This window comes from Pelobates fuscus, chromosome 2 (genome assembly GCF_036172605.1).
Source record: "Pelobates fuscus isolate aPelFus1 chromosome 2, aPelFus1.pri, whole genome shotgun sequence".
Lineage (NCBI taxonomy): Eukaryota > Metazoa > Chordata > Amphibia > Anura > Pelobatidae > Pelobates > Pelobates fuscus.
This window is the reverse complement of record NC_086318.1, coordinates 86,798,940-86,810,192: the sequence shown is the minus strand read 5'-3', so window position 1 is coordinate 86,810,192 and position 11,253 is coordinate 86,798,940. Positions and strand designations below refer to the sequence as shown.

General features: G+C 41.2%; 1 protein-coding gene across 1 annotated transcript; it reads left to right on the top strand.

Annotated features, from left to right (window-relative positions):
• Window positions 1-328: 328 nt before the first annotated feature.
• On the top strand, window positions 329-6,198 carry DTYMK (deoxythymidylate kinase). Its single transcript, XM_063440974.1, has 5 exons — window positions 329-542; window positions 1,711-1,819; window positions 3,298-3,388; window positions 4,094-4,291; window positions 5,912-6,198. The coding sequence occupies exons 1-5, from the start codon at window positions 404-406 to the stop codon at window positions 6,026-6,028; spliced, it is 654 nt and encodes a 217-aa protein (XP_063297044.1). The 5' UTR covers window positions 329-403; the 3' UTR covers window positions 6,029-6,198.
• Window positions 6,199-11,253: the final 5,055 nt, after the last annotated feature.

The following is an 11,253-nucleotide window of genomic DNA, read 5'->3' as shown; positions in this document are numbered from 1 at the left end:
CTAGTTAGATAGCAGTATGGACAAATTGGGGGGCATGCAGTATGGAAACCTTGGGGGGCATGCAGTACGGACAGTGAAAGGTTGCATGGGATTTAGTTCTGTCACTGTGAATGGTCTATTTCCTCATTATGTCCTTTATCTGGATGGGAGCCAGCCCAGTCACTGAGAGCAGTCTGGTTCCCATCCCAGGCTATGGGGGCCCTGACCTCAAGGGCCAAAAGGTCCTTTCAGTGAATAGAAGACAGTCTGTCCATTCTGCCAGCTGCTTCCTGTCCCGTCACCCTCTGGGAACAACCGACTCCCAGGGTGTCCCACAATGCTTTGCCTCGCAGTCACTTCCTGTATGTCCCGGAAGTAGCGTGTTGGGCGCGAGCTATGATTGGGGCTGGCTGCTATAGGCCGAATGCGCAGTATGGCGGGACTCCGTGGGGCTCTCATAGTGCTGGAGGGAGCTGACAGAGCCGGCAAAAGCACGCAGGCCCGGCTGCTGGTAGACGCTCTCAGAGAGCGCGGTCACAGGGCGGAGGGCCTGCGGTTCCCAGGTAACAGGCTGCCATTATACTGGGGGACCAGGGGATATAAACACAATCACTGACACTGGCCGGGGTAACACGGACAGCTTATTACTGACACTGGCCGGTCACACAAACCGCTTATTACTGATACTGGCCGGTCACACAGACAGCTTATTACTGATACTGGCCGGTCACACAGACAGCTTATTACTGATACTGGCCGGTCACACAGACAGCTTATTACTGACACTGGCCGGGGTCACACAGACCGCTTATTACTGACACTGGCCGGGGTCACACAGACCGCTTATTACTGACACTGGCCGGGGTCACACAGACCGCTTATTACTGACACTGGCCGGGGTCACACAGACCGCTTATTACTGACACTGGCCGGGGTCACACAGACCGCTTATTACTGACACTGGCCGGGGTCACACAGACCGCTTATTACTGACACTGGCCGGGGTCACACAGACCGCTTATTACTGACACTGGCCGGGGTCACACAGACCGCTTATTACTGACACTGGCCGGGGTCACACAGACCGCTTATTACTGACACTGGCCGGGGTCACACAGACCGCTTATTACTGACACTGGCCGGGGTCACACAGACCGCTTATTACTGACACTGGCCGGGGTCACACAGACCGCTTATTACTGACACTGGCCGGGGTCACACAGACCGCTTATTACTGACACTGGCCGGTTGCTAGGGCTGTCAGTGGGAGAACATGCACATCATCATTGTGTATGTTCACAGGTAGCATGTTCTCTTGGCCCCTAATTAATAATAACCAGCTGCCTATACAGTTACAATGATTGAACCTGTTCTTAAACTCAAGTGTGTACCTGGTCTCAGTAGTGCATCTTACAGCAGACATTAAAAGTTTAATTGTATTAATGCATTATCGACCGATGAGGGCTCTAGTTTACACTGTCCCCATCAATATATTTTTTATCTAATGCTGTTTTAGGAGTCTTGTGCACACTGTACTGCCCCTTTACACAATGTGTAACTTCTAATTAGTTGAGCTTATTATGGCGGTGTGCAGACATGTAGTTTTTGTATGCACTATCTTGATCTTTTCTACTCACTGGAAAATCTTGGATGGGGTTAAGAAACTCTTGGCAGTGAGGTCTAACTCTTGATAAATGTTTTATTTATCTAATACCTTCCATCTTCTCTCAGAGCGAACAACCGAGATTGGAAAACTAATCGGCTCCTACCTTGAAAAGAAAAATAATATAGAAGATCACACTGTACATCTTCTGTTTTCTGCCAACAGATGGGAACAAGTGTAAGAACAAAGATCAAATGTATTTTTGATTACCATATGTAGGGGGGGGGGGAATCCACGCTACCAGGTTAATACAAAAACTCATCTGCCTTGCTGAGAGAGCAAAACGCAACGACCACATAACACGACCAATCTGCGTAACCCCAATGACTAGTGGGACGGTAGCAAATTGTGTTAAACACCACGTGTGGCACCCTGCAGCTAACTTACGAAACAGATGTGACTGCCCCACCAGAGTAACACCCAAGTAGGTCCCACTCCTACAGCCAAATGGAATGCGCACGGATATGGTGGCGGGCCTCAACACTCTCAAGGGCACCACAACAATGTCCTTGCCTATGCTGCACCACTCAGCACCCAAAGCCATGATGGCTCCTCCAGCTTAGACAAGTAGGCAGCATGACCTTGCACGGTCAACATGCTGGGGGTAGGGGGAGGGAGAGTGGGATAGCCACAGCTAGGTGGACCTCAGGGTACAGCGGATCAGACCCGGTCACTTAGACACGTTCACCACCATGGGCTCACTTGGGATACCCCCTTCCTCTCCCAATCTGGTAAATGTGAAATGTATGTCAACTATTCATAACAAGCATATCCTGCTAAAACAGGACACTTACTCAAAAGCAACGTGTTATTACCCTCATATACGATAAATTACAATCCCCCTGTTACTGATCTACTTCTTTTCCTAATGTGTATATCTACTTGACCATTGTATTTGTCAAAATTCTGACCTATTACTGAAAAATAAAGATTGTCTAAAAAAAAAAAAAAAAAAAAACTTAGGAAGAAATGCCTAGCAGGGTGGCTGGTGATCTATCGAAATTCATAAATATTTGTGGACACTGGGATGATGGTGACTCAGGATATTGCCCTTGCTGAAGCATATTACAGGTCAGATATGGTTAAAATTATTAAATTAATATACAACTTATTTATAATTTTCAAGGTACAAAATGTGTTTATATACATAAACAGTCCCCCCACTGCAGCTATTGGGCACACAGACTTGGACATGCAATACTTCACCAACCTATGCTTGTCACGCAGTGCATGATGAAGCCAAATTGAATTTGTAAAGTTTCACAGTGTTAAGGAAATAATCTGAAATGCCTGATGAGGAATTGAGACAAATGGGAGGGGGAAAACTGCTTTTTTAACAGGTTTTTCTCCCAATCTATACATTTACTAGCATGGGTGCCTATATTGTCCCTTAAGGATGGCAACGCATCAATATTAAAGGGAAGATCAGCTTTACTACAAACTGAAACACGTGCTTTTCTCAGTTAGGTTGGCAGAGCCTGTTTATTATAAGACTAATCTGATCAATGACAACATACCGCATGCATCATGGTTTTAAATCGCATAATCTAAAGCGTTTCATGACACTTGTTTGATTTGAAAGACGTGATCGTTTATGGGAAAGATTCTGCAACCTTTGTTACTGTTTGTCTAATTATTTTCTGTTTTGTTTGTAGTCCAATGATCAAAGAGAAATTGGCAAGTGGTGTAACTCTAGTTGTGGATCGATATGCATTTTCTGGGGTAGCATTTACAAGTTCTAAAGAGGTAAGGGTCTACTCGCACAAATGAGTTGCACTGAAATAAGCTCCATAACTTATTTTTATTACTCTGGTTATGCTGCAAGTAGGTTCCTGTACATAGCTTCCTTTGACATACTTTCTTTTAACAGCAGCTTTGTGAAAAAAAACAAACAATACAACTACAAAACCGTGTTGGTGGTATTCATCTTTCCAATTTATGCATATACAGTGCACATACTGCACACACATTTTGTTGGGAGGTTTGAAACATTGGTTTACAGTACATTATCAAAAAAAAGTCAAATCTAATGGCAGTCATTGTATGGCTGTTTATTGTGTGCCTGTGAAATATTCTCTCTAGTTGTATTAGAGATATATATCCAGTCTCCAACAAACCAAAGGGAAATAATGGCACTCTTGGTGCTCCACAGAACAGGAGTGGCACAATTCCAAATACCGATATTCATAGAAGAATCTGGGCACATAAGTGGTAGAAATGTTTTTGAATGAAGCAGAGCCACAAGACCACGTTTAGACTCCGTAGTGAAGTCTTTATCAAGTCTATGGAGTCGAAATGTTGTCTTGTGAGACTGTGCTTTAGTATATTATTTTGCCTGACTTGTCATGTTATCTCTTACAGATGTATCTATATAACTGCCCGTGTGATTCATACTGTCCCTCATTGCTCTTGGACCTTTTGTGAAATTTATAATTGCGATTTGTCTTGCAGAATTTCTCTTTAAACTGGTGTAAGCAGCCTGATGTGGGATTGCCAAAGCCAGATCTTATTCTCTTTCTGAATCTGAGTCTTGAAGCGGCTGCTGCTAGGGGAGGTTTTGGTAATGAACGATATGAAACAAATGATTTTCAAGTACAGGTACACAAACGTTACCGGGAGCTTATGGAGGATAAATCCCTTAACTGGAAGGTAATATGTGTGTAAATCAGAATTTGTCTCCTAAAGACCCTATTTAGTGTTTGCAGCTGTAGACACCCTTCTGTCACTACAGGTTAGAGGATTATGGAATTATTTTGCTATTTATCATTATGGGGTTAATGTAGTCTACTTCTATAGAATAAATTATTCTCTATGGCCAACCATGATAAAACTGCACATGACTTTACTGAATGAGTCGGGAAGTAGATTCTCGGCTCTCATAACCAGAGGGCTTGGAAGCGTGGCTTGAAGTCACGCTCTCAAGGCCTCTAATTAGTGAACTAAAGGGTTTTAGGAAGTAAGAGAGGGTGGCAGGACTGCACGCACTAGAACAAATTCAATAAAATGAATTTGTTAAAGTGCCTACAGTATCCATTAAAGACTCTATTTTAACTGCAAGGTGGTAGTGTACAGAGGTGATGATTTTTTTTTTATTTTTTGGGGGGAGGGGGAATTTTTTTTTTTTTTTTTTTTTTTTGGAGCACTATAGGGTCAGGGACACAAACATGTATTCCTGACCCTATAGGGTTAAAACCACCGTCTAGCCCCCCCTGGTCCCCTCATGCCTGCCTAAATATAAAAATCTTACTTGTATTCAGGTATGCAGCTGCTTATTTTGTCCCTGTTTCCTTTAGAGCTACCCAGTGCCTGCTGACATCAGCAGAAGTAGTAGCCTGATCCAATTAAAATTCTTCCCCATAGGATTGGCTGAGACTGACAAAAAGGCAGATCAGGGGCAGGGCCAGCACAATTCAAACACCGCCCGGCCAATCAGCATCTCCTCATAGAGCTGAATTAAATCAATGAATCTCCAAGAGGAAAATTCAGTGTCTGCATGCAGAGGGAGGACACACTCAATGTTTGGATACATTTTAGGCAGCCATGACCCAGGAAGGATCTCTAGCAGCCATCTGAGGAGTGGCCAGTGAAGTTATCACTAGGCTGTAATGTAAACACTGCATTTTCTCTGAAAAGACAGTGTTTACTTCAAAAAGCTTGAAGGTAATGATTCTACTCACCAGAACAAATTCAATAAGCTGGAGTTGTTCTGGTGACTATAGTGTCCCTTTAACTAAGGAATGTAAGTTAAAGTCTCTATTTCAGTTTCTGAAGTAAAATATTATATTTTAAAGTGAAACTAACTGTCAAAATTTGTATCTATTATTTATAGTTTGTTTTGTTTTAATTCTGTATATATGCGGATAATTAAAGTAGGTATGTAAACTTTGGTTACGTTTACAATGTTTTTTACAATCACCTACCTAGTTTACATGCCATCTTTAGCAAGCAACTCCATCTCTTGTTTAACCCCTTAAGGACACAACTTCTAAAATAAAAGGGAATCATGACGGAATATATCCGTCATGTGTCCTTAAGGGGTCAAATGCGAAGGGATTTCTGTTCTAAAAACACTTTTGTAATCAGACATCATTTGTTTTGTTCTGGTAAAATGCTAATAGGATATCAGTTATCCTCATTATTTTAGGAATTGGAGCAATACGTTATCCTATACAAAGTGTTTTAAAATAAAAATGCACAGCTTTCTTAAATTATACAAAAAGCAGACTATCCTATGGGTTTTCTGTACATTTTTTATTAATTTTTTTTTAGTTGGTTGATGCTTCTCAGAGTGTGGATGACGTTCTGAAAGTGATTACAGAGCTGAGCGAAGGAGCAATTGAAGAAGCAAAGACTCGGACTATAGGCAAGCTCTGGGTGGAAGAGTGACATTTTGGGACGGAGAGGAAGGAGAGATCATGATTATCTGAACTGGTGCAGCAAATCTAAATGAACTGCATTACAGTCCTTATTTAGTGCCATTTCCTACCACTACAGTATTCCTGGCCGTAGCTCTACAAAGGTCTTCTCTCCCCCAATTGCAATAAAACTTTTAAACATCGACTTGCCTTTTTCCAAGACCAAGGCTCCCTTTGTGCTGCTTACCTTTCTGCCTCCTATGTCAACACTGAGGAATGACCTTCTTCACTATGGTATAATCTATTGTAGATATTTTAGGACCTAATACGTGTGTGGTGTGCTCATTAAAGCTGCCCCATAGGAAAACATTGAATCAACGGTTTCCTATAGAGGCCTTGTGCCATGTGATCAGGTTTTACTTTTGTCAATAAAGTGTAAGGGCCTCTCGTGGTTGTCTTATTGACAGACACTAGAAGTGGATTTAATTTTGTAATGTAAATCTTGCAATTGCTTACAAAAATAACTGCAATATTTTTGTATTGTATGATTACAAGGACAGTGACACTCTCAATGATGTAGTCTGAGTGCAAAGTGGGCTGGGTCATAGTGTTACTTTAAATCGGAATAAAACCTATTGTGCAATTTTTATGATTAATGCTTTTTGATTGCTTAGGTGTAGAAAATATATTCTGGAAAGGATTAATAGCAGTAGATCTACACCACACAGCATTATGGAGGGGGGGAGGGGGATATTTGTCTTTAGAATTTGTTTTATATTTATATTAATCTAATCTTGCCTTTTATTGTAGTATAATTAAAGGGTTAGTCTAAGCACTATAATGGCACTAGTCTAAGCACTATAATGGCACTATGACTGCCAGTGCTTTATATATGCTGAGTGATACAATACTTTGTCAGGGTGAGGGTACTGCTTTCCTGGAATAGGTATCTATGGAGGACATAAACCGTGCATCCAACCAATGAGAACTGAATTTTTCTCTTTTTTTTTTTTTCTTCTTAATTCCATGTGCTCTTTACTTACATACATAACTAGCCATTTACCCAGAAACTTGATTATTAAAAAAACTTCATGCAAAAAAATGTTACAAGATAACCAAATAATTGCTTGATAGATTTTACAGCAGCAATTCTGAAATGCCCTTGTTTATCAACATCTAAAACTATTCTCCTGATCGATTAGCTTAGCTGAACAAACTTTTAATTGCTGCTTCAAAGATTAAGTCTTGACTGCTAACTTTTTACACACCGGTCACATCATCAAACCTGGACTCTGTATTTGCCATTCTCTGAAACAAATCCTTGATCTACTCCTTTTAAAACTATTAGCTATGGCATTAAACTGACGCATTCCCATTTTGTCTATTAATCACTAGGTTTGTGAATTTGGTTTATCCACAATTGCAATTTATCAGAATTTTAAGCCAATGTGTGGTACAGCCACATTCTGTACCTTTAAAACATCAAATGGACATATAACCGTTCAAACGAAAAATTATTTTATGACGTAAAGTTACAGGGAAAAAATGGACTTCAGCATTCGGGGAGATCAGCCTTATCCAAAGGAGCCAGATGGTGCCACAGTAACTGTCTGTCGTAAGGATTAGCCTGATGCTTTATTGGTGGTTTCTTCTAAAGCTGTGAGGATGCAGGAATAAAAAATTGCGTATCAACACATTTTGTACTAAATATGTTGAATTTAATGCTTAAATAATTATTTATATAGCGCCATCAAATTCGGCAGCGCTTTACAATGGGTGGACGAAAAGACATGTAGTTGTAACCAGACAAGTTGGACACACAGGAACAGAGGGGTTGAGGGCCCTGCTCAATGAGCTTACATGCTAGAGGGAGTGGGGTAAAGTGACACAAAAATGTAAGGATAGTATTAGACTAGTGACAGTTGCTGAAGAGGAATCCGTCTGGAGCTATTAAAAGTTCATAGTTACATAGCTGAAAAGAGACTTGCGTCTATCAAGTTCAGCCTTCCTCACATTTGGTTTTTTGCTGTTGATCCAAAAGAAGGCAAAAAAAAAAAAACTCAGTTTGAAGCACAGTTTTGCAACAAGCTAGGAAAAAAATTCCTTCTTGACCCCAGAATGGCAGTCCGATTTATCCTTGGATCAAGCAGTTATTACCCTACATTGAAAGATTATATCCTTGAATATTCTGTTTTTGCAAGTATGCATCTAGTAGCTGTTTGAACATCTGTATGGACTCTGATAAAACCACTTCTTCAGGCAGAGAATTCCACATCCTGATTGTTCTTACAGTAAAAAAACCTTTCCTTTGCCTTAGACGAAATCTTTCTTCCAGTCTAAACGCATGGCCTCATGTCCTATGTAAAGTCCTGTTTGTGAATAGATTTCCACACAATGGTTTGTATTGGCCCCGAATATATTTGTATAATGTTATCATATCCCCTCTCAGGCGACGTTTTTCTAAACTAAATAGGTTTAAATTTCTTAACCTTTGTTCATAGCCGATATGTTCCATTCCTTTTATTAAGTTCAATTGATTCACTTTTATGAAGAAGTCGGTCGTTAACGATTTTTTTTGAAGGAGTGGAGACTGGGTGAGCATCTGAAGGAGGAGGGAAGCGAGTTCCACATGAACGGTGCAGCCCTTGAGAAATCTGTAAGGTGAGCATCAGAGGTGGGAGTATGGACAGAAGATAGACGTAAGTCTTCAGCAGATCGTAAGGGCCGAGACGGGACATACTTGTGTATAAGGGAGGATAGATAGGTGGCAGCAGCATTATGTAGAGATTTGTAAGCAAGAACCAGAATTTTAAATTGAGCTCTATATCTTATAGGAAGCCAATGTAGGGACTGACAGAAGGGTGAGGCGTGGGAGGTGCGGGCAGACAGGAAGATGAGCCTCGTCCCTGCATTCATTATGGACTGTAACAGTGCAAGTTGGGAGCAAGTAAGACCACTGAGAAGCGGATTACAGTAGTCAAGGCGAGAAAGGACAGTGGAATGGACCAGCACCTTAGTCGCATCAGGCGTTAATTAGGGGCGGATGCGCGCAATGTTTTTGAGATGGAAATGACAGGATTTGGCAATAGACTGAACATGAGGCTTGATGTTGAGGTCATAGTCAAAGAGAACACCCAGGCAGCGAGCCTGCGTGTTGGAGCTGATGGTAGCATCATTGACTTGGAGGGAGACAGACACAGGAGTAACAACACTTGAAGGAGGGAAGACCAGAATTTCTGTTTTGGTCAAGTTTAGTTTAAGGAAGTGGGCAGCCATCCAGTTAGAAATAGCAGAGAGGCAGTCAGAGACACTAGTCAAGAGGTACAGGGAGAGATCAGGAGAGGACAGGTAGATTTGTGTGTCATCTGCATAGAAATGATATTGGAAGCCAAAGGAGCTAATGAGTTTACCAAGGAAGGCAGTATAGATGGAGAACAGTAGGGGACCAAGGACTGAACCTTGGGGGACACCAACAGAGAGGAGTTGGGGAAAAGAAGCAGAGCCAGAGAAAGAAACACTGAAAGAGCACTGGGAGAGGTAGGGGGAGCACTAGGAGAGAGAAATATCTTGTAGACCGATATTGCGGAGGATCAGAAGAAGCTGTTGATGATCAACACTGTCAAAAGCCGCAGACAGGTCAAGGAGAATTAGGATAGACCACAAGATTTTGCAGTGAGTAGATCATTGAATACTTTGGTCAGTGAAGCGGGTCTAGCAGAGAGTTGGACTAGAGGAAGTCTGTCAATCTCACATACATAATTCTTTCCAGGATCTTGGATGCAAAAGGCAGTAGCGAGAAATAATGCTTGTGTGTAGTATTTTATAAAAAATACAGACCTGCAAAGGTCTAAAGAAGTTAGACTATCCTTGGTAAAACATATGAAAAACCATTAGCAATTTTGATATTGCTTGATTTCAAACTAATAACTCGTGCACAAATCTCGAGTGTATACTTGCATGGTGCTGTGGGTGACCAGTCTATTGGTATAAACTGAAGCAGAATACCATCTGCACTGAAACAGTAAGTGTTATAAGCAGAACCGTCAGACTGCACGGTGCATAGACCAGATACACTGTGGTTGTGGCGGATTTTAAATTGTAACTGGGATTCACACCACTATCAACTTAATTAAATTCTCAAAGCACCATGAAAACTTCAATGATTCAAAGTGATCATGGTGCCTGTATGTGCAGTGTTTTGCTGTGAAATATGGCACATATGCATTTTAACCCCTCCAGTAGTGTCATTCATGCAGTTACACCTCACTTATTGTCATTGGAGCATCAGTCATTCCAGGCTACTTGAAGGGATACTATAGAGCTAGCAATACAAAAGTTGTGTTCCTGGCATCATAGTACCCCAACTACATAAATGGTTAAAAACACCTTTTGTTACTTACCAGAGGGACAGCAGCGCTGGATCAGGCTCTCTGCATGGGCAGCGAGCACCACAATATTGCATTGAAAATATGCTTTCTTGTGGGATTTAGCTCATGCAAAGTGTGAGGATGTCTAGTGTCAAGGGAGCAAAAGTCCATTAACCCAGAAATGCCTCTAGTGGTGGTGTAGTAGGCCACCAGTAAAAGGTGGAGATTACCCTGCAAGGTAATTATTGCAGTTTTTTTAATAACTACAATAATTACATTGCAAGGTTAAGGGGACTGGGATACTGCACCCACACCACTTAAATGAGATGTAGTGTTCTGGGTGCCCATAGTGTCCCTTTAAATTTTGAAATTTACTTTGAACTTCTGGTAATTCTCACTTTAGCAAATTACTGTTTTTAGGTTGGTTATTTTGGTCTAAAATTATTTTTCGAGAAAATCACTTTACTAAAAAACTAATTAGAGCAAATTAAAATACAAATATAACCTAAACTATCTGATCTGGAAAAATGCACACACTCCATAGTCACAGGTTGGTTGTTTAAGCCTAAATTGTGCAGTCAGCTTTCTACAATTCAGAGTTTAATGACTACCCTGAATATGTCCCCCTCCAGTTGATGTTTGCCAGAATTTCCGCTACATTTTGTTCTATACTGGGCTTCCCACAACAAATATGAGATACTAGAGCAGTGATAGCGAACCTTTTTGAGCCCGAGTGCCCAAACCGCAATACATGACACCTTTTTTTCCCTCAAAGTGCCAACACTGCAATTAAATCTGAATACTGAGGTTTAAGTTTAGAAAAAAACAACTCAACATTTGTCCGAACTAATTATCTTTTGTTTTAAAATAACACAACAGAGTTCAATGA

Bases quoted from the DNA above. Each gene is read 5' to 3' on its own strand.
- DTYMK (XM_063440974.1), top strand. From the start codon at position 404: ATGCGCAGTATGGCGGGACTCCGTGGGGCTCTCATAGTGCTGGAGGGA. The intron at 1,820-3,297 runs GTAAGAACAAAG...TTTTGTTTGTAG, and splicing joins GCCAACAGATGGGAACAAGT to TCCAATGATCAAAGAGAAAT. The intron at 3,389-4,093 runs GTAAGGGTCTAC...TTTGTCTTGCAG, and splicing joins CATTTACAAGTTCTAAAGAG to AATTTCTCTTTAAACTGGTG.